At 40.3% G+C, this 22,812-nt stretch overlaps 1 protein-coding gene across 1 annotated transcript; it reads left to right on the top strand.

The window, feature by feature from the left end:
* The first annotated feature begins 21,537 nt into the window (after positions 1-21,537).
* LOC102244610 (splicing regulator RBM11-like) lies at positions 21,538-22,384 on the top strand. Its single transcript, XM_014532390.1, is given in 1 exon segment — positions 21,538-22,384. A coding segment is annotated over 1 exon segment (756 nt). The 5' UTR covers positions 21,538-21,575; the 3' UTR covers positions 22,332-22,384.
* The last annotated feature ends 428 nt before the right edge of the window (positions 22,385-22,812 follow it).

The following is a 22,812-nucleotide window of genomic DNA, read 5'->3' on the forward strand; positions in this document are numbered from 1 at the left end:
GTGGGGGGGGGGCCTCAGCCCGGCCTGCCCCCTCTCACAGTCTGGGAGCCCTCAGGGGATGTCCTACTGATGGCTTAGGCCCTCTCCCCGCGGCAGCTGCTGGCCCTCCTTGGCCCTCGCAGCTGCCGTGGCTTTGTCTGGAAGGACATCTGGAAGGATGTCCAGAAGACATCTGGTCTATCCAGTCTAATTAGCATATTACCCTTTTATTAGTATAGATTAGATTCAGGTGTACAGCATAGTGGTTAAATAATCATATACTTTACAAAGTGTTCCCCTGATATTTCCAGTACCCAATTGTCACCATACACAGTTATTACAATGTTACTGACTACTTTTCCTATACTGTACTTTATATTCTCATGGCTATTTCGTAACTACCAATCTGTACTTCAAAGAGAGAAACTTAAAAGCAACAAGAGAAAAGCAGTTAGTTAACTACAAAAGCGCTTCCATAGGCTGTCAGCTGATTACTCACCAGAAAGTTTACAGGTTGGAAGGGATTGGCACAAAATACTGAAAGTGATAAAAAACAAGGACCTCCAGTCAAAATTATTCTACCAGCAAGGCTGTCAGTTAAAACTGAAGGAGAGATAATCAGTTTTCCAGAAAAAAAAAATAAAGGCCAAAGAAGTTTATTACCACCAAACCAATATTACAAGAAATGTTGAAGGGATGTCTATAACAAGAAGAAAAAAACATATATATGAATAATAAAATGGCAATAAATACTACCTATCAATAATCACTTACAATATATATGGATTAAAGTTTCCAATAAAAAGACAGAGGATAGCTGAATGGATAAAAAAATAAGATTTATACATATGCTGTCCACAAGAGACCCATTTCAGATCCAAGACATACACAGACTAAAAGGGATGAAAAAGGTTATTTCTTGCAAATAGAAATTTTAAAATATCTTGGGTAGTAATATTTATATAAAACAAAATAGACTTTAGAACAAAGGCTATAAAAGAGACAAAGAATGACATTTTATAATGATGAAGGGAACAATCCAACAAGACATAATGGTTGTGAAACATTTATGCACCCAACATAGGAGCACCTAAATATACAAAGCAAATAGTGACAGAATAAAGGGAGAGATCAAGAGTAATGCAATCACAGTGGGGATTGTAACAACCCATTGACATCAATGGATAGATCACCCAGACCAAAAATAAACAAGGAAACAGTGGCATTAAATGACACATTAAACCAGATGTATTTAATTGATATTTTTGAGTCATTGCATTCCAAAGCAGCAGAAATACATTATTTTCAAGTATACATGGAACATTATTCAGGATACACCACATGGTAGGCCACAAAACAAGTCTCAATGAATGTAAAAAGATTAAAATCAAATCAAACATCTTCTCTGACCACAATGGTATGAAACCAGAAATCAATTACAAGGAAAAAACTGGAAAACACACAAACAAATGGACACTAAATAACATGCTACTAAACAATGAATGGTCTAACAATAAGATTAAGGAAGAAATTAAAAGATATCTTGAGACAAATAAAAATGATAATACAACTACCCAAAATCTATGAGACACAGCAAATGGAGTCCTAAGTGGAAAATTCATGGCAACATAGGCCTACCTCAGAGACAAGAAAAAATATCAAATAAACAACTTAACTTTATGCCTAAAGGAACAAAAACAACAACAACAAAACCCAAAACTGAATAGAAGGAAAGAAATAATAAAGATTAGAACAGAAATAAACAAAATAGTCTAAAAACATAAAAAAGATGAATGAAAACAAGAGCTGGTTCTTCAAAAAGATAATCAAAATTGATAAACCTAACCCAGACACATCAAGAAAACAGAGAGAGGACCTGAATAAAATCAGAAATGAAAGAGGAGATTAACAACTGACAAAAGATTATTTTTTTAAAAAAATACTACAATTATATGCCAGCTAATGGACAATCTGGAAGAAAATGATAAATTAATGGAAACTTTAAATCTTCCAAGACTGAATCAAGAGGAAACAGAAAATTTGAACAGACTGATTACTACTAACAAAATCTAATCAGTAATCAAAAACTACCAACAATCAAAAGTCCTTCCCAAATGGCTTTGCAGGTCAATTTTACCAAACATTCAAATTAGATTAATACCCATTCTTCTAATACTATTCAAAGAAATTAAAGAAGAGGAGTGACTCCTAAGTTCATTTTATGAGGTCAGCATTACCCTGATTCCAAAACAAAGATATTACAAAAAATTAAGTTATATGTCAATATCCCTGATGAACATATATGCAAATTCCTCAACAAAATAGTAGCAAACCAAATTCAACAATACATTAAAAAAGATCACACACGATGATCAAGTGTGATTTATCCCTGGGATGCAAGGTTGGTTCAATATTCACAAATCAAATAATATGATATAACACATAAGCAAAATGAAGGATAAAAATCATACGATCATATAAATAGGTGCAGAAAAAAGTATTTGACCAAATCCAGCACCCATTTATGATGAAAACTCAGCAAAGTGGGAATAGAGGGAAAATACCTCAACATAATAAAGGCCATATATGACAAACTCACAACTAACATCATACTTAATAGGAAAAGGCAGTAGGAGGTTTGCTTAAGATCAGAAACAAGATAAGAATGTCCACTTTCACCACTTTGATTTGACAAAGTATTGGAAGTCCTAGCCACAGCAATCAGACAAGAAAATAAATAAAAGACATCCAAATTAGAAAGGAAGAAGTAAAACTGCCATTATTTGAGGGTAGGGGAAACTTTTCTTCCTCCTTCACAAGGTCATATAGTGAAGGAAATATTGTCATGATTTGAAAATATTCCTTATGAACTGATCAAGTAGAAAAATAACTTTCTTCTAAACATTTCTCCCCTATGAACACTGAAGTCTATTCTAGCCTTGGAGGCATCTAAGTCCACTTAATAACTGGTATTCTATAATAGCTAGGGCTATTATAGGACTAACTTAAGTTTTAAAAATTTAACCAAAGGATTTTATCAGGTAGCTCATAGAATGAACTAAAGGCTGGATGACAAAGATACAGAGAGGGTTTTTCTTTGCAGATTTGATTTTTTTTTTGCTTGTTTGTACATTTTTGCCCATCATTATAAGTCAGACAGCTGTGATGGGAGCCACACATACAAGAGTAAAAAATTTTAGTTTCTATTGTTAAGGCAGGAAATTGTATTGGAGAGTTCCATGTAATCAAAAGAGAGTGGTCAGCCACTAGGGTCCAACCACAGCAACGACATGGGCATTTGGCATCAGGGAATTGCATTTGGTTTCACAACACCCTGCTAATCCTACCCATTTCACAGAAGAGGATGCTGAGGCTTAGGACTCAGGATTCAAACCCAGAACGTCTGACGTATACTTATATTTTTAATATCTCTCATATATTGAAGAAAATAATGCTTGTTAGATAACTGTGTGAATAGGATATACAAAAAAAAATCATGACTCATATTTCTTTCTAGATTTGGTAACACATTATGATCCCTGGATTTTTTTCAAAATCTAGTGTGTGAATAATATGTTTTTGGTTCTGCCCAGCATTTTTTAAAAATAATAAGAAATCCAATATGGCAAGGATTCTTCCCCTCAGAGTTCATGTCTTTTCCACATCCCTGGCCACGTTGTGGGCCGGAACAAAGGTGTTCCAGTATTAAGTCCAGCATTCACATTTTTCTGTTTATTCTACATATAGACATTACATTTTAAAGAAAAATAATCCCAGGAAGGATATTTCCAAGCTGTGGACAGAAAGTAGATTACAAAATTGTACAATTTCTGTTTTCATTCATGCTTTATACAAACATGTAGACATACACACATGCAAGGAGATATTTTAGAAAGAATAGGACATTCTTAATACTGTTTATCTATGAACGTAAGTTTATAATTGTTTTTTATTTGTCCTTATATGTATTTCTACATTTCCTACTATGAAAAGGCTTTGCTTTGCTAATTAAAAAAAGATTTTAAAAATAATAAATTATTTTTTAATAATGAATTATTTTAAAAATATACCAATTTCATAAGATGTCTTACTTTGTAGCAGAATAAAACTACCTAGACAAGTCAAAAGACAAAGCTGTCCTCCCTCCTTTGCCAGTTTTGCCATTGGCATTGAGGGTCTGGGCTGAGCTATATAGCAAATGCTCACAGGAATACCACTCCACAGTAATTGTTGTCTGCATTTTGTTTCCAACTTCTACCTCATCCATGAATGCCCTCCCACTTACCTTCTACTAAGCATGCTTCTTCTTTTGAGCCCAGTTGTCCACACAATATCCCTCTGTACACCGGCCACACATCCCTGTCCCTTCCTACATCAATGGGACATGTGGTTAATCTCCAGATCCTTTCGCTGAGTCTCCCCCTCTTCTCATCTGTTTGAATACATGAGTTCAGGGGAAAATGCAGTGTTAACTTCAATGCTGAAGCGATTACACAAGATTTACCCACGTCTTTTAAATTAAAGATCTCCATACTTGCTAAAATAAAACTACCATTTTCATTTTTCAAAAATAAATATAGCCCAAGAGAGGATGACAGTAATATTGGCAAGCAGTTATATTAAAACCACATTTCTACTTTTGGAAATCAATATATTATCGGGGCACCCTAAATTTCCACTGACATTCATAAAAGCTGCCTGAAATTATTAGCATTATAGTAAGGGAATCTTTCTGTTGAAGTGTGTGCCCACAAGAGTTCTAAATTCAGTGCAGTATGATGACTTGGCAGGACAGAACTGTTGCTTGAAATATAATAGCAAGAAAGAAAACCAGGAGAAAGATGCTTCCATTACATTTTCCATCTAGTCTGTATGTTCTCACTATTAAAATGGACTTAGTATTTTCATCTGTTTTCCACACACAAACCTTATGACTACCACCTCAACTAAGTTTAAATAACTTGAATTCTAATATTAAAATGGAATATATATCATTTCCCCTTCAACTATATCTAGCCTCTCAACTTGATCTTGAAAGCTGTTTAAGTCTTTCAATAGCTTTTACCTCTGATTTGAGAATTTGACATATAATTCAAATCTCAGGACGTGAACGTTTTAGCAAGTAAAAAACATCGGAAGTCCTTGGAAATTATTTCAAAAGTCCATTCTCTCTTATGTCCAAAGACGTGGTTGACATGGGAAGAATAAACTAAGAGTAACAAGAAGCCCCATTCTCTCATTGGATGTCGGGCAGGGCCGAGGTGGCCCTGGAATCCCGCAGGGGATGTCTCCCCTGAAGGAAGCGGGTTCTCTTCCTCTGAGTGAAGTCAGGAAGGTGCCCTCATTGCACAGCCAGGAGAGTCAGACCAAGCAACGGACTGACGGAACCAGCCACTGAGAGCAGATCTGAAGGGCAGGGACTCCGAGGTCAGAAGAATCTGATTTCAGATGTGGACTCCGGCCCCTGGAGGAGTGAGTGAGAATCTTCACACCGTGCGCTTTAATGGAGCTGTGTGAATTAAATGACATGATCCATACAGTGTATCAAAATGCTGCCACATCATAAATTGTAGCCGTTACTGCTACTGCTATTATTGCAAATAAAAAGAAATCTTCACATATATGTTCAGAAGTGAGTTTTCAGATTTGCATTTGAGATGGTTATGGACAAATGTGTTTAAATAATTCTGCAAATCTTGTTCTAATTTGTTTTCTTTAAGAGTTCTAATTCTGGACTCGCCTTTAAAATTTGTCATTTTTCTTGACCGCTGCTAAACTGTTGATGTTGCTGTTTTCTAAGGAACTAATTGCTTCTCGGGGTGGGGAGAGAGGGGAGTTGGATCAGTGAGGACTAGTCTGTGGATTAAAATGACCAACAAACCTTTCAAATAACTCACCTCCCACTCACACAGGCCTGTGCCCGCCTTTCCTCTCCTGCTCTCATCCTGACCCAGTGGCAAGGACGTAGGGAGCTTTAAGCAGAAGGAGGAGGAGGGTTAGAAATAGAATAGGAAATAAATCGAAAAATTATGAAAATTTACACCAAATTGGAAATTTATCCACTCATAATAATTTTATTACCCAGATTTCTGTGGTAATGTTTTATTTTTACTTTTGCATTATCTACTGGGCATTTATTCATCTGAATGCTTTTCATGCTTAACTCATGTAACCCTCTTAACACTGTGGGGGAGATATTGACTATTATTATCCCACTAGAGGCCCGGTGCATGGATTCGTGCACAGGTGGAGTCCGGCCGGCCCGCCCCAATGGGGGCTGATCTGGCAGGGCAGCGGGGGGTGGGGAGGAAGGGCTGTGGGAAATTGGCCAGCGGACCCTGCCCCAAGCAGGGTGGGAGGGCTGATTGGGGACAGGGCTGATCAGGGGAGGGGCCAAAGGTGGTTGGACAGCTGGCCCCACCCCCAATCGGGGTGGGGTAGCTGATTGGGGGCGGGCCAGCCAGGGGGAAGGGCCACAGGAGGTTGGGGGGTCCAATTGGGGCCCCCATCAAGCCAGTTGGCTGCTGCAGTGCACGTCATAGCGACTGGTCCTTCTGATCATTCCAGTCCTCTGGTTGTTCTGTCGTTCTGGTCGCTTGGCTTTTATATATATAAATTTTACTCGTGAAAACCTGAGGCATGGAGAGGGTCTGGAATGGGCACAAGCTCAGACCATACCACTGGGACCTGCAGAGCAGGGCCAGCTGAGCGGGCCTGGCACTCCTGGCCCCCTGCGCTGCGTATCCTCAGGGGGGAGCAGTTGCAGCTACAGTTTCTAAACAAGTGACCTGTAAGTGGCAAACTTTAATAAATGCACAGCTTATAATAGATAGTCATGTTCCTTCCTTTTGATTTATAAAAAAGGGAAAGAAAATATTACTTGTCTTTTATGTTATTGTGTGAAACCACAGGACTCTTGAGTCGGTGGCTGCGTGACGGTGCCCAGCGGAAGCGCCCGCTGCAGGGCGGCTCTTCCCAGCCCACAGATAAGGGCAGTGGGGCTTGGAAAGAAAATGCTGATTTGGGGAAATGAATGGTCTATATTTTTCTTACGTTGACCTCTCTAAAAAAAAGTCTCTATTCTAAAAGTTTTTTATTAGTAGTCTATAAATAGAAGTTGATTCTTCTCAACACATAAAAGAAGAAAAATTATTTTCTCAGATTTCAACGATGCCAGATAAATTGCCTCTTATCCCATGCCTAAGATGTTTTGAAACCTGATGACAGAAAAAAGAATTCATTTCGATTGAATTGGGTATTAAATGATAAATTTTCTATTTGCATAAGTTTGGCTTCTTTAACTTAATACTTAATATGTCAGTGTTTAATGCAATTAATCCATCTCTTTGTGCTTGTGGAGTCCTTTTTAGAAGAGAGCATTTCAGAATAGAATGTGCTTATCTGAATTCAGAGGATAAAATAAAGCTCACTCACAGGAATGAGCATTTTAAGTTTCGCTGAAGGTTACACGTGGTCCTCATGTCTTTTCAGGCACATTAAATAGACTTCAGAATAACATCCTCACCTAAAAGCAGCATCTTTATTAATAGTGTAACTGAGTGTAAATTAAGTTCCATTCCTTTCTCCATATTTGTAAAAACAAAACTGCGGGTGTTTTAAACAGCTCACAGTGCCGTCTCCCCAGGCGGATGGGTGCGCAGCAATGAGCGGTTTGGAAAGGGCCGCCAGGCTGCAGGGAGGACGCGGCGCGTGGGGCCAGTGAGCCGATGCCATGCAAAGTGGCACCGACTGCAGTTAAATGTTCTTGTTGAATTTCTTTCTTATTTTCTCCAACTTTAAACATAAAATTGTATAGTTTTTGGCCAGAAAAATCAAAAGGTACTTGACATTTCTTTCCTTAAGTAGGTAGGACTTAAATATAACCAGTTTTGCCTTGCTGTACTAACTTGTAATGAAAAATTCCCTTGAAACCTCCTTTAAAGCTTCCCAGTATTTGCACTGGGAGCGAGTACGAGTCAGGACACAAGCTGTGCTGCCGTGGCCCCTCTGCACGGGGGGCGTTCTGCCGGCCAGGTGGCCTCGTCAGGGGCCCAGCTTCCTTTTCCGCTCATGTGATTTGCTCTTCTCTACACAATTAACATAAAGAGGTTAGGAACTGCATTTTGGGAGAATTCTTAAATTCTATTCAAATACAACACCTGAACATATGTGTCATAATGTAAAAACAACATCCTGAGTTATTATTGTTTGCCTGCCTGTGAAATTGTATTCACTTATTTGTGTTCATGTTTATATTCACAAATGAAAGTAAGCTTCCACAGCTACCCAATGTCCCAGATTTTGATATCTCACACCTTCTTCTACGCCCTAGGTAGGGGATTTGACTTCATTTCCCACCCCTTCTACATATCTTTGAGCTTATAGAATAAAATATACAGACACTGTGTGTCTTTTATCACAACACATTCTAGAAATATCTTTGAGAAGCTGAATATCATAGAGTAGCTCATATTTTCACATAAGAACAATGTAATAATTAGTTAAGAACTCAATATCAGATTGTAGTAAGAAATAAAAATATTTTGAAAAAAAATCATATGTAGGATCTTGAGCAATTAAAAAATAATAAATATATTCTCCAAAGCATAGAATGATTATTCAGGTATTGTTTTTGAAATCCCAGACTTTAGGCATTTTCATTCAAATGTCTCAAATATTCCTTATCTACTTTCCAACTACATTACTATTTATTGAACACATTTTGTTAATTTATCTCATTGTACATAAAGTTTAAAAATTCTTTTAAATGTTCAATGTGCTGTTTTAGATCCTGTGCTTGCTAATCCAGGGTCTGGACCTTCAGCTGCTGCCGCCAGTGGCTTCCGCTCTGTCGGTGGTGACGCTTCGCTGCCTCCTGTGCTTGCCTGTGTCTGTGTGACCCGCTCACTTCCTAAATTATATGAATTCTTAGGATCAAGATGTCTTTCTTGTAAGATCTGTTTTGTTTCTGCCATGTGCCCAGGGTCATTGCCAGTGCAGAACCATTTAAAAATAGTTCAAGGAATGTGGGAGGAAAAAACAAATATACAATAATAAATGAAAAGATAAATAAAACGTGAAATACTGACGTGCTGTGCTACAACATAGTCGAACCTTGAGAACACTATCCTGCGTGAAAGACATCAGACCCAAAAGGCCCCATATTTATGATTCTATTCATAAGAAGGACCAGAATGGGCACATTCATAGAGATAGAACGCAGATTAGTAATTGCAACAACTTGGGGCGGGAAGTATGGGAAGTGATTGTGTTACGGGACTGGGTTTCCATTTGAGGTGATGAAGATGTTTGGACCTCGATAGTGGTAATGGTCGCACAACATTGTGAGTGGTCTTAATGCCACTGAATTGAATCTTTTTTAAATGGTTATAATGGTAACTTGTTATATTCTGTATATGTTATCACCATTATTATAAATTTCATCATATTTAAAACAGTCCAAGGCCTGAAGAGTTATATACAAGACATTGTTGGACTACCCAGGTGCGGTTACTTTGTTTTGAATTTCCCTACAAAGGCCACTTTGTGGTTATAAATTCCCAGAACTGTTTTCATCTCTTTGCCCTGCTCTGCAGCAAGACAACTTGCAAGGCCGTTGGGTTTTGGAGGATGTGGCCGTCTGCCTTTAATTTGTCCTTCCCTACAGGCTAAAGCCCTGCGAGGTCCCTGGTACCGAGGGAGACTCTCTTTGTAGACTTCCGGCCTTGGGTGGGCCCAAGGCTTTGACTTCTCTGGACCCAGTGCAACCACCAGAATTATCCAAGTTGTTCTAGGGCTGTGAGTACTTTCGGGAGCCTCTGTCTACCTGGGTTTTCACTCCCACTCAGATCTTGTTGTCATAATTCCTTACCACCTAGTCAGCAAGACCATGTGTCCAGGAAGATGTTTTAAGTTTTATTTCCATATTTTCATTTGTTTTCTGCAGGAGGATGGGAATGAATGATCTCACCCATCAGTGTTATTAGGCATAAAGATATGCAACTTTGATCTGGCGATGCTCTGTTCATGCAGCTTGGCTGTCTCCACATTCTACTTTTACTCTTTCTGCTCCCACCGGTGGGTTTCACCAGAAGTGAAATCAGAGAGTCTCAGTTCATCTTTTATCCCGAAGCCTCGGGTTGCTCACTGGCCCAGGACAGTCTGTATCGGGGAGCAGAGTCGGTGCACTGGCAGCCTGTCTTTCAAACGTGAGCTTGAGAGGAACAGGTCTCATGACTGGATTTGTTCCACAGGCATTCCAAAGCGCGTTCTGAGGCTGTCTGTCATCCACCTTCTGGATGGAGATGGTGCAGCTGATGTCCCAGTTTTAGAGTTTGGGTTAAGTAGGCTTGGAGAAGCTTAGTTAATTGGCCAACTTCACAACACGTGAATGAAAGAACCATCTCTAAACCCCGGTGTGCCTCTTCCTTGGAGCCATTCATCTTAATGCTGGGCTCTCCTACTTGTACTTGAAAGAGGTCTGAGGAATGAGCTGAGGTTGACTACCAGCCAGGAAGAAAGGGGAGCATGTATGTACTCAGGGAACATTGAAAAGTCCATTGTAACTCCCTGAGGAGAGAAAAGGAAGGAAAGCCGAGAGTGTGAAGAGTTATTGAATTTTAGAATTACTTTGTCAATTTCTCTAGTTTCCATTATACATTGGATTATATTTTTATTAGAATAATCATGAAGAAATTAGCATTTTTATCATTTAAAAAAATTTTGCAGGGTCTCTGTCATTCAAGAGCAATACATATACAGTACTTGTACTTATATATAATATATGTATACATAAATATATTTAATAATTCTATAGCATTTCATATTGGGATTTATATATTTAATTCAGGTCCTATATATACTTTAAAAATCTCTTTCAGTGTTTTATATCTGTGGTCAACAATCTCTTTGTAAAAACAATTATTTCCTCCTTTTTAAGTATAATAGCTGAAAATTAAGGTGATGGCTCCTCTGGGCCAACGTAAGTGATGTTCACTTGAATGGCAGCTCCCTGGTTTTGAGGGCACAGAATGAGCTCTTGGTTGACTGCAAGCCAATGCCAATAGGTGTTTCCTGCTCAAATGAAGCCTATTTAGTTGGGTATTAACTCCACTCCTGAGTGAATGTCTCCTCTCCCGTGTCTCTGTTCCCTCATGATCTATCTTCCCCAGGCCCTACAACTCAGGAAATCTGGTCTATTTCAGGAGTGTGATGAGACATATTTTAGTTAGTTCATGGGTCTTTCTCATTGACCTGAGGACTAAGCCCTTTTAAACTCTAAAAAGTATCCCCTTTGTTCATTCAGACTCACTTGTGTCATCCCTTCAATAACACCATAAAATACAATTATCTGAAAAACCAAAGGGAGAAGAACCACAGAATAGATGAAAATATAAAGGAAGAGGATGGAATGATATTTTCAAAGTATTATTCAGACTGAATCCCAGAAACAAAATTAAGTAGGAAAATGTATTAGTTAGCAAGCACTCTGTTTATCCTTCCACTGCCAAGTGAAGATATTCCTAAGATTACAGTCATTATTCTCTTATACTACATAGATTTCATAAACACTTTCTATTTCACATCAGCCTTTCATACACGCAAAAATGTTGAGCCACATCTTCTGATGCTAACACTTATGAAGAACAATCAAGGTTTCTGTCATTTACAGTAACAGATAACTGTTCATAGTAGAAGTATGCAAAGAACACAATTTCATGAACTTGCTCAGGACATGAACTTGCTCATACTTGAGCCTTTGTTCACAATTTAACAAGCACCAATGTAGATGCTAGAGACCTTATTTGTTCCTGAAAGGACTCATATACACACTGAAATACCCAAACTTCCAAACTCAAACTAATCATATGCAGAGTTCAGAAGAGACTAATATGGCACGTGGATGCCAAGAAGGGTCCTTGGAGAGGCTGTGTTGGACTGTTGAAGAGTAGGAAGGAAACAGCATGTTCAAAGACATGTTATCATAGGAAATGGCTTCCAGGCTAAGACACATGGAACATGGTGTTTCCTTTGACAAAGATGAAGAAAGACAGGAGTGGAGGATGTGGAGATGCTCATTTGGATGTGAAATAAGACGGAACTGTGACTAAAAGGCTGTCTTTCTAAATTCATGGTGATGATGTTACTGTAGATAATTAGAGCACTGGGGAGTCTTCCCCATCGGCCAAGATGGGAGAGGGGTGGCTTCTTATATTGAGCATGCCAAAAGCTAGAAAGATGCATAATAGGACCCCAGCATGCCAAAAGCTAGAAAGATAATTGGGTTAAAAAAAGCCCTCCCCTCCCTATCTCTACAAGAACCCAGGTTTGAGCAGGAAAAAGAGATAGTCTTTCAGAGGGGAGTCCACCATTCTCCCAGGTCATGCAGGACATGAATAAAACCTCTTCTTTTTGCACCAGCACCTGTCTCACAAGTTTGTCTTTCTTTGCAACAGACAGCCAAACCTGCATTGTTGGTTTTGTTTTTTGTTGTTTTTTTTGTTTGTTTATTTTTGTTTTGGTTATAAATGACCTAAAATCTTCTTGAAGAGACTAGATATATGTTATTGGGATGAGGCACCTTGAGATTTAGAAATAAATTAATATGCTAACAGATTAAGTGAAGGAGGAAAGAGGATAAAGAAAGAAAAGCCGAACAATTTATTCACTCAAATTAATGGGCAATCAGAAGAATGAGATAAGAAAAGTGATAAGCTTAGTGAAACTAGTGTACATTCAGCCAAATGCTGCTTCATATATTATTTGCTCTAATATTTTTCCCCAATTAGATAGCAAAAATCATTGAATACATTCTTGCTATTGTATAGTAAAAACATTAGTCCCATTTATTGAGTATCCAGTATGTGCCAGGCACCACACAAATATTTAATGCAGCGATTTTCAACTGTTGTGCCACAAGAATTTTTAAAACATGCAATAGCTGACTATTTGGTCAGGGGCACTGACTTTTTTTTCCTTAGATTGTCAAATAAAAAAAAATGACCACAGCCAACACAACAATAGTCTTCCAGTGTGAATGAATCAAAATTATATCTATATTTTTGTCAGATCAGCAAAAAATATATTTTTCCTTGTGCCACAAAATTTTAGTAATTAGCTTATGTGTGCCATGCTAAAGGTTAAAAATCAGTGTTCTAATGTAATCTCTACATCAAATCCACAGAGTATGCATTGTTATCCCTATCGTACAATCATGGAACCTGCACTGAGATGAATTGAACCTGCTCTCCAAGCTCCTGCAGCAAGCGCAAGCTGCAGCTGGGATTGAAACTGAAGTCCTTCACAGCAGGTGCTCTGTAGAGACTGGGGAGTGGCTTAGCCCAGTGGACAGACAAGAAGTCATCAAACACGCCCGTTTCATGCCATTGCTTCCCCTTCAGCTGCTGTCGTCTACTCTTAGGTGCACCTGGCCAGCACAGCTGTGCCGTAAGGAGCCGCTCTCTCTTTGGATCACTCTGTAGAGAAAGGTACCGGAGATGTGTCCGGGGGTCAGTTTGTTAGCCATGCCTTCCTCAAGTCGATCCCCCACACACTGGCTCTGTGGCCTGTGAGCTGGGAACGGGAGGATTATAAAAAGTCAGTGACATGCAGGACACCAGCAACCTTCATAAAAATGAAGTTAGAAGATATGGGTTGTAGGTGCTTAAGGACTGAGCGAGAAATGAGCTAGTAAAACCAGTTTATATAACGAAAGATACAGTAATTCCCATGTATGGTAATCATGAGGGTTGACAACATGCATGCAAGAATAAGACAGTCGCTGGCACATAATATGCACTGAATAAAAGAGAGCTATTATATCACTACCTTAGAAGTTTGAATGAAAAAAAAATTACTCCATTTTGGAGAAAGGCCCAAAGTATAAGAATGTATGGTTCACAACAATTTTAGTATCTTTAAACCTTATTTCTAATGTTAACACTATTGCAGATGTCTCCACTTTCCTCCCTTCTGCCCGCCTCCGCTCAGCCCCTGCCCCCGCTGCCCTCTGGCCGTCCCCACTCTTGTCTGTGTCTGTGGGTTCTGCATGTTTGTGCTTTGGCTCATCCTTTCACCTTCTTCTATCCAGTCCTCCCCACCCCATCCCCTCTGACCGCTGTCAGTCTGTTCTATGTATCCATGCCTCTGGTTCTATTTTGTCCATCAGTTTATTTTGTTTATTAGATTCTACAGATAAGTGAGATCATATGGTATTTCTATGTTGATCTCCTTCATTCCACACTCCCCTCATTTCTAATTCTGCTTCTGTAACCTTGAGAGCTCTATTTCCCCAGGTTTCTTCTTTCACTTCTTTCCCACATATCCACAAGCCCTACGTAAGGGGCCTTCTGCCCTGGCTGGTGTGGCTCAGGGGCTGGGCATGTCCTGTGCAATTCCAGGTCAGGGCACATGCTGGTTCAGTTCCCGGCCAGGCACGTGCCAGGGCGGCAGGCGCGGCCCCTGAGAGGAGGAGGAGGAGTGCAGGAGGAGGAGGAGGAGGAGGAGTGCAGGAGGCCCCGGGGGAGGAGGAGGAGGAGGAGTGCAGGAGGCCCCTGAGGAGGAGGAGGCCCCGGGGAGGAGGAGGAGGAGGAGGAGGAGGAGGAGGAGGAGGAGGAGGAGGAGGAGGAGGAGGAGGAGGAGGAGGAGGAGGAGGAGGAGGAGGAGGAGGAGGAGGAGGAGGAGGAGGAGGAGGAGGAGGAGGAGGAGGAGGAGGAGGAGGAGGAGGAGGAGGAGGAGGAGGAGGAGGAGGAGGAGGAGGAGGAGGAGGAGGAGGAGGAGGAGGAGGAGGAGGAGGAGGAGGAGGAGGAGGAGGAGGAGGAGGAGGAGGAGGAGGAGGAGGAGGAGGAGGAGGAGGAGGAGGAGGAGGAGGAGGAGGAGGAGGAGGAGGAGGAGGAGGAGGAGGAGGAGGAGGAGGAGGAGGAGGAGGAGGAGGAGGAGGAGGAGGAGGAGGAGGAGGAGGAGGAGGAGGAGGAGGAGGAGGAGGAGGAGGAGGGGGAGGAGGAGGAGGGCCGGAGGCCGCGGAACGATATTCTGCTCCCAGGTCGATGTTTCTTTCTCCCTCTCCCATCCTCTTTTTCTAAGAAACCAATAAAATTATTTTTTAAAAAGAACCCCTTCTTTCTAGCTATACCTGACCCTCAATGTTTTTTCCTGATTTTCTAATTTCTGGCAAGATTACTGAGCATGGTTCATTCATTCATTCCTTCTTTTATTCAGGAAAAGAAAAGTTTCTGAACGCCTGTTGGGCCCAGGTACTGCCAGGCTTTGAGCCATGATGGTGAGTTTGCCCTGTCAGAGTTCCTGAACCTCGTGTCCCCGCAGGGAGAAAATTACATAACGACACAGAAAAATACTTTTAAGTGGTTACAATACTAAAGGGGGAAGTAAAGGGAGCTCCTGGAGGACATGTTTGGGAACGATGGGGCGGTTTTCCTGAGGAAGTTCCGTGAAGTCTGGATGACCTGGGGGCACCGGAGGCCCCCAGAGGGGATGCCTGCTGGGAGCATTCACTCCTGCAGTTTGACCCTGAGCCACTAGACCTTATCTTAACGATGCCGACCTCCAGGCGCCTATCCTTTTTACCCATAAGTTCCCTTAGTTGCACAGTCCATTTCTATGCCTTTTCAACATTCCATCCACATCTATTTCTCTTTCCCCTACTTCACAGTAATATTCCACAACTTTTTCTTCTCACCGTTCTATAAAGTGTAAGCTACACTTTCCTGTGCTCTCTGTGTCTTTTCTTTGGGAAGTGAGTGTGCGTCCTGTTTCCACTCACCTCATTTCTCCTGTGATTCTTCTGGCTCCGTGCATTGACGCGCCAGCTGCTTCCCTTTGAACTTGTGACTTCCTTTGTACCTTTCGTCTGTCCGTCTACCAGTGTAATAATCTATCCTAATGCAGCAAATGTGTCAGATCATGCATAGATGTTGGGCCTTAATTCCCATAAAGGTGGGGCTTTTAAAGCGTAGTCTGTGACTTTTCTGTATGTGCCTTTGTGGAATTAAGTCATTTCAGTTTGCTAAACAGGCTAATAATGATTTATACAAACATAAAATCATCAAATCTGTATGTGCCTTTTCCCCACAAAACAAAAGCCCACGTGTGGCTGCAGAGGGTACAGCCTGGCATCGGTGCTCCTGGCAGGGACAGAAAGTTTCCCACCCTCTCAGAGCAGCTGTCTCCTGGCTGACCAGCACCGCCATTGGCCGGGCCAGAGCAATGCTTGGAGCGGTGGTACTCAGTCCTGCGTAAGCTGGGGAGGTGCTGGGAACCTGGGAGGACCAGGGAGGCCTTCAGTTCCGGAAGAACAACAACTAACCGTGAAATGTGAGCACGCTCTCAACAGTGCAGCAGAGGATGCTCCATGACTTCTATGGGTGGAGACCTGGTTACATTTCAGGGCGTGGGTTCCGCTGGGTGACTTACATTTTGTTATGTTGTTGGAGAATATCTACTAGTAACTAGTACACAGTAAATCATGTAGAGTTTAAAAGAAATAAACACTCCTATTATTCAAAGTAATATGTTTAGAATACCACCAACATATGCTTTTATTTATAATTTAATAAAAAACTTGCTAGAGAAAAATAAAAACAGTAATAATTGATGAAAGCAAACCACAGGAGCTGAAAACCTGGAACTGCGGGATTAACATTAGGCCTGACAGAACGTCCAGATGACATGCAGTGTCTTTAACAGAGAGAGGGCCGTCCTTGTATGTAGAATATACAGAGACCACGTTAGGAAACATTCTGCAATGTATTCCTTTTGGATTTTAGAACGTATGCAAATTCCAGTAAAACTCTTAATGGAAAAACCATTGCATTGAGACACGGGCTCGTATTGTTTTGAAACTTAGGCTGCGAGAGGGAAACCTTGATATTGGGGGAAAGAAAGGGGCACTTGCCCAGCCAGCTACTCAGCCAAATTAATTTGTGGGCAAAGTACACCTATTGCCAAAGGAAGAAAGCATTCATTTTCCTATTTTATGACTAATTGGAAATACTTTACTATTATTTTGTTTATCACGTTGAAAATTATGTTAGCATGCATAGTTTCACATTTAGATTTTCTGAATTGTAATTTTTATTCTATATTTCTTTATTGAAACCCGTAGCTGTGAAATGGACCACGACCAATACTAGTACAGGCATTTGTAATCTTTAAAATGTATGAAATGTTTATGCAAAACACCAAACAATGACTTAGCTTATGGCAATTAATTAAAAAAATAAAGATGTCAGGAATTAACCCATCATTCCATTTTTCATTATGTCCTATTTTCAAAGCTTAATTTTTGATTAGAGATACACACTGCACACATGTGCATGCACGCATGCACACACACAATACAGTGCCTTTGTGACTGTCCAAGCAAATATTTTACCTAGGTTTTACTTATGGGTTCATTTAGCAAAATAAGACATAAATTTTTAAAAATAAAAATGTGTCTAAAAAAACATGAACTGTGCCAATATATGACAAAAATCAAGCAGAGATTATTTAAAACTGCATGTAAATGACCTTCGGCGGTATATATCATGCTGAGGTTTATGCACCACCATACATAACTCTGAAAAAGGTACAAAGGCAATATTTATGTAAAGTAATATTTTAGGAACCAGCATATTAACTCAAAATTGAAAATGGATTTACAATTAAGACTATGCAAAATGTTTTCTGGCTTTCTAGAATTTGGGTATTGTCCTATTAGATGAATTTTGTAATTCCTAAAAGTCCCCATCATTTGTCAATTTTTCTTGAATTCAATTACAAGTGCCAGGTATTCTGAGGGGAAGGGAATTCGCTCACTGACACGCACATAAAAGAGAACATTTACAGATGTTTTGATAATGGAAGTGCTAAAATAATTGGTTCTAAGGCAGGAGATATAGTAACACTTTGATCAGTCTTATGGTGGTTAGGCTATGTTCCCTGCAGAAATGACCACATGACCCCAAAGGACAAAAGAAATATTATGTGAGAAAATTGGAGAATATCTGATTGGCATGTTTCAGCAAGTGAGCCAGAATGAACTGCATTTGACTGATTTCAACTACTTAATGTAATAAATACATTGGATGCGTGTGTTGAGATTCATCATCAGATAAACCCACATAAGTCATAGAAATTGCTTCACTGCAACAATAGTCATTGGCCTTACATTGTAATATCTTTTCTTTAAAAAGTTCTAGTTTCTTACTTCCCTCACAATTATTAGCATTTGCAGGCTGTTTTGTGATTTACACACACACATAATCTTCTTTAACTCACTCAGAAATTAAGGCAGGTATCCTTACTCCCGCTTTACAGATAGAAAACCAATGTCATTTAGGATTCGTGCTGTTTTTAAAATCACTTAAGTAGTAAGTTACAAAGCTGTGGCACAGCCTGGCCTGTTTGGCTCAGTGGATGGAGCGTCGGCCTGCGGACTGAAGGGTCCTGGGCACATGCCTGGGTTGCGGGCTCGATCCCCAGTGGGGGGCGTGCAGGAGGCAGCCAATCAGTGATTCTCTCTCATCATTGATGTTTCTATCTCTCTCTCCCTCTTCCTTCCTCTCTGAAATCAATAAAGAAATATATATATATTTTTTAAAAAGCTGGGGCACAAATTAAAGCCATGCAAATAGACTGTGCTGTTCTTCATGTTAAAATATTTCCTTTATTGTTTTTAGAAAAGTATTTTAAAGGGAATTTTAGGGTTAATAATTGTAGTAAGAGTACCAGCAGCCATGGTAGTGGTAATTATATTACAGTAACAAGAAGATAACATAATAACTGCGTGTGTTGATCATTTTCACGAGTTGTTATGAAGATTGCAATTTCCATTTTTGCAGGTGCAGCCCTGACCTTCAGAGAGCAAATCTCTTGCCTGAGGTTATAAAGCTAGTGAGTAGTGGAGCTCAAATTCAAACTTCGACGTCTGAATCTGCACTCTGAGAAAAAAAAAAAAGGTTAAATGAGAGTAAGACATGCACCTAGTGCAAGCATGTCAAACTCATGGCCCACAGGCCCCATGCAGCCCACAACAAATATTTTTGCAACCCAGCCAATATCACGGTGTGTAGGAAATGTTTTAATAAAAATTTTTGACTCAATTTTTACAATATCCTGTTATTCATAATTATTAACGAACTACAACGTTCACTGATGACTGATTACTATAATCGTGTTGCATTCATTTCCCTTATGTGCCTTACACGCAGGCACACCATTTCTCTCCACTAATACTAGCAGTGAATATTTTAGCAGCCGATCACCATGTCATTAGTCTTGGACTGACTTGTTTGGTGTGTGCAACAGGAAATATTTCACTTTCAGAGAACAAGAAAAATAAGTTTATTTGCATTACACTTATTAAGTTGTGCAGTTATTCAGTGGTAAGTTAATGTTCAAGAAAAATATTAATTTTTATTAAAATGTTCTATTTTTTATTTTAATAATTACTCATTTATTTCAACCCTTTGTAGTCAGCATGTCACTATCAAAATAAACCTACGTTTCTATGAAAATTGAAGCTTTTGTTTCTTTGCGGCCCACATAAACTCAAACCTTGTTTATTTGGCCCGTTGTTAGCTTTTGAGTTCGACATGCTTGACCTAGTGGAAGAGTTTGGGGGTAAATTTTTAGACAACTATAATCTTAAGAGTTTTATGTTTTACAACATTAGACATTAAATTTCTCTTTACCTGAAAAATATTTTCCTGTATTCACTCTCTCCTTGAATAAATTAGAGAGTACTAGAAAATATATAACTACATTGCCTTATTTTTTGTACCCTGCCAAGTTTCCATGATATTCATTTGTTGAAAAGATAATACAGTATAATATTTACAATCTTCTTAGAGTGTGGAAAACTTTTATCGTAGTGTTTCACATTAGAAAACTAAGATTTTGTCAGCTATCATAAACAACTTGGAGCAATACAGAGTACTAAATATCGAACGAAGCTCTTCATTGACCATTAGTCACTGGTTCACAAAACGAGAAGACACTAGACCGCAGATGCTACCTACTGTCATCTCCCAGCTCAGCATTTGGTTACCAGTGGTTTATCCTGGGGTAACTTAGATACATACGAACAGTTCTGTTTTCCCTAATGAATATTTCCTTAACCTGTTCTGTTTTTTTCTGATAGAAAATGAGTCCTTGTACTGGGAATGTTTACTCAGTTATGGAATTGCTACCACCATTATATTGTGCACAACTTTTGACTTCTTATGTTTAACCAGTATAGACAAAACTTATGACACAAAAAGAAGCAATTTTTAAAGTATTTATTGAGACAGGTTTTTCCCCTCTACTTGCTAGCTAAGGGCAGAACTGTCAGCCTTTTCCCAGGAGGACTACAGTTACAGTTTTGTTGCTGTTGTTTTTAAAATGGCTTTGTTTTATAAAAGAACATTATTATTCTTGTAATCTCATATTATTGGAAAACAGGAAATAAATTTTTATGCACTATCATTTACAAAATTTATTTGTATTTTAAGGTATGTATTTAATTTGAGTTATTTCTTTGGGGAGTTCCTAAAATATTTATTTCCAAGCACAAATGAAGCTCAATTTTACGAGTGAAATCAAAGTAACATGAGAAAAATGCAGCAGGGGATGGTGAAAGGAGGGCAACTGTAAGTAAGTGCTCATTTCCACTTTGTCTGGAACAGTTAAGCTGAACCACTGGAACCAGCTTCATGGTGGCGCTTACAGTTCTATAAGCCCCCGATTTCTGACTCAGACACAAAGTTTCAATCCCCCTTTGTTTACATCAAATTCTGTAGGCTGGTAGTTTGACTGTGTAGGCAGCCCGCCCTAGGTTTTTTATTTAGTTACTAGAGGCCCAGTGCACAAATCTGTGCACCAGTGGGGTCCCTCAGCCTGGCCGGGATGGGGCTGAAATTGGCTCTCCGACATCCCCTGAGAGGTCCTGGATTGAGAGGTGCAGGCCAGGTTGAAGGACCCCACCGGTGCACGATCAGGGCTGGGGAGGGACTCAGGAGGTTGACCAGCCAGGAAGGGATCACAGGAGGGCTCCAGGGCATGTCTGGCCTGTCTCGCTCAGTCCCAAGTGGCCAGACCCCAGCAGCAAGCAAACCTACCAGTAGGAGCATCTTCCCCCTGGCAGTCAGTGCACATCATAGCAAATGGTTGAGCAGTCGACTGTCTGCCCCTTGGTGATCAATGCACATCATAGCAAGTGGTTGAGCAGCCTTAGCATCATTAGTATATTATGCTTTGATTGGTTGAAAGGATGACCGGACGACCAGACACTTAGCATATTCGTCTTTTATTATATAGGATAAACACTCCATCACTGAGGTATGAGTCTTGTAAAACTTCACATTATGTTGCTTCTCCAAAACTAATTTTACAAGATAAACAATCATAATCTTTATGATGCCAAAAGATTTTAACCATTTATTCAAAAAGAGTGCTGTGTTTACTAAATATTATTTATTGTGTACAAATTTTATTGGGAAGGGCCTTTTATTAAAATCATCTTACTGTCAGGATTTTTAAAATCTCCCATTAAAAATCTAATTTCTGGCCCCCGCCCCCTGCCCGGGCCGCGCCGTGAAGTGGCTAAAGAGGGTGGCATGTGGGCATCTCCTCAGGCCTCCACCAAGACCAGAGGGATGTTCCCTGCTCAGGAGGAGGCCGACAGGACGGTGTTTGTGGGGAATTTAGAGGCCCGAGTGCGGGAAGAAATCCTTTACGAGCTGTTCCTTCAGGCTGGGCCATTAACCAAAGTGACTATATGCAAAGACAGAGAAGGAAAGCCGAAGTCCTTTGGATTTGTCTGCTTTAAACACCCAGAATCAGTGTCTTATGCCATAGCTTTGCTGAATGGAATTCGTTTACATGGAAGACCGATTAATGTGCAGTAGTATCGATGGAGTTCTCGCTCTTCTGAACCAACTAATCAAAGTAGTTTTAGCTGTCTTAAGATCAATTCACACAGCTACAGAAATGAAGAAGCCATGGGCAGTTCTTTCTTTCCCATGCAGTTCTTTCCAACTAATAATGCAGCTTTACCTCAAGAATATTTTTTCTTTCAGAAGATGCAGTGGCATGCATGTAATCCAGCGCTGCAGCTTCCTTACTGTGAGATGACAGCACCACTTCCTAAGAACACAGCTATGCCTCCTTCACTAAACCATGTTCCAAACCTAGAGGCTGGACCCAGCTCTTATGAATGGACTCACCAACAACCACATGATCCTGACTTTTACCAAATTAATAAACGAAAGAGGCAATAACAAACTAGTGATATTGATAGTAGCACAGAAAACATTAGAGAAAGTGAATATAGCAAAAAGTTCCGAAAGTGTAAGAAGAAGAAAAGATATTAGTATTACCTTCAAATTAATTTATCTACACTGGTCTTGATGCTTTTAAAAGGAAAGAGACAAAAAAAAAAAAAAAGCCTGTATTCTACCAAGTGACAAATGTTATGGCTTTCTTATGTTCTTTGATATATATAACTGAGTGGCCCGGTGCACGAAATTCGTGCATGGCGGGGGGATGTCCCACAGCCCGGCCTGCACCCTCTCCAATCTAGAACCCCTTGGGGATGTCCAACTGCCGGTTTAGGCCCGAGGGGAATGTCCGACTGCCAGCCCACAGGGATCGGGCCTAAACCAGCAGTCGGACATCCCTCTTGCAATCCGGGACTGCTGGCTCTTAACCACTCACCTACCTGCCTGCCTGATTGCCCCTAACCACTCTGCTGGCCTGCTCACCCCCAACTTCCCCCCCCCACTGGCCTGATCGTCCCCAACTGCGCCCCCCTGCCGGCCTTATGGCCCTCAACGGCCCTCCCCTGCTGGCCTC

This window comes from Myotis brandtii, unplaced genomic scaffold, assembly GCF_000412655.1.
Source record: "Myotis brandtii unplaced genomic scaffold, ASM41265v1 scaffold89, whole genome shotgun sequence".
Lineage (NCBI taxonomy): Eukaryota > Metazoa > Chordata > Mammalia > Chiroptera > Vespertilionidae > Myotis > Myotis brandtii.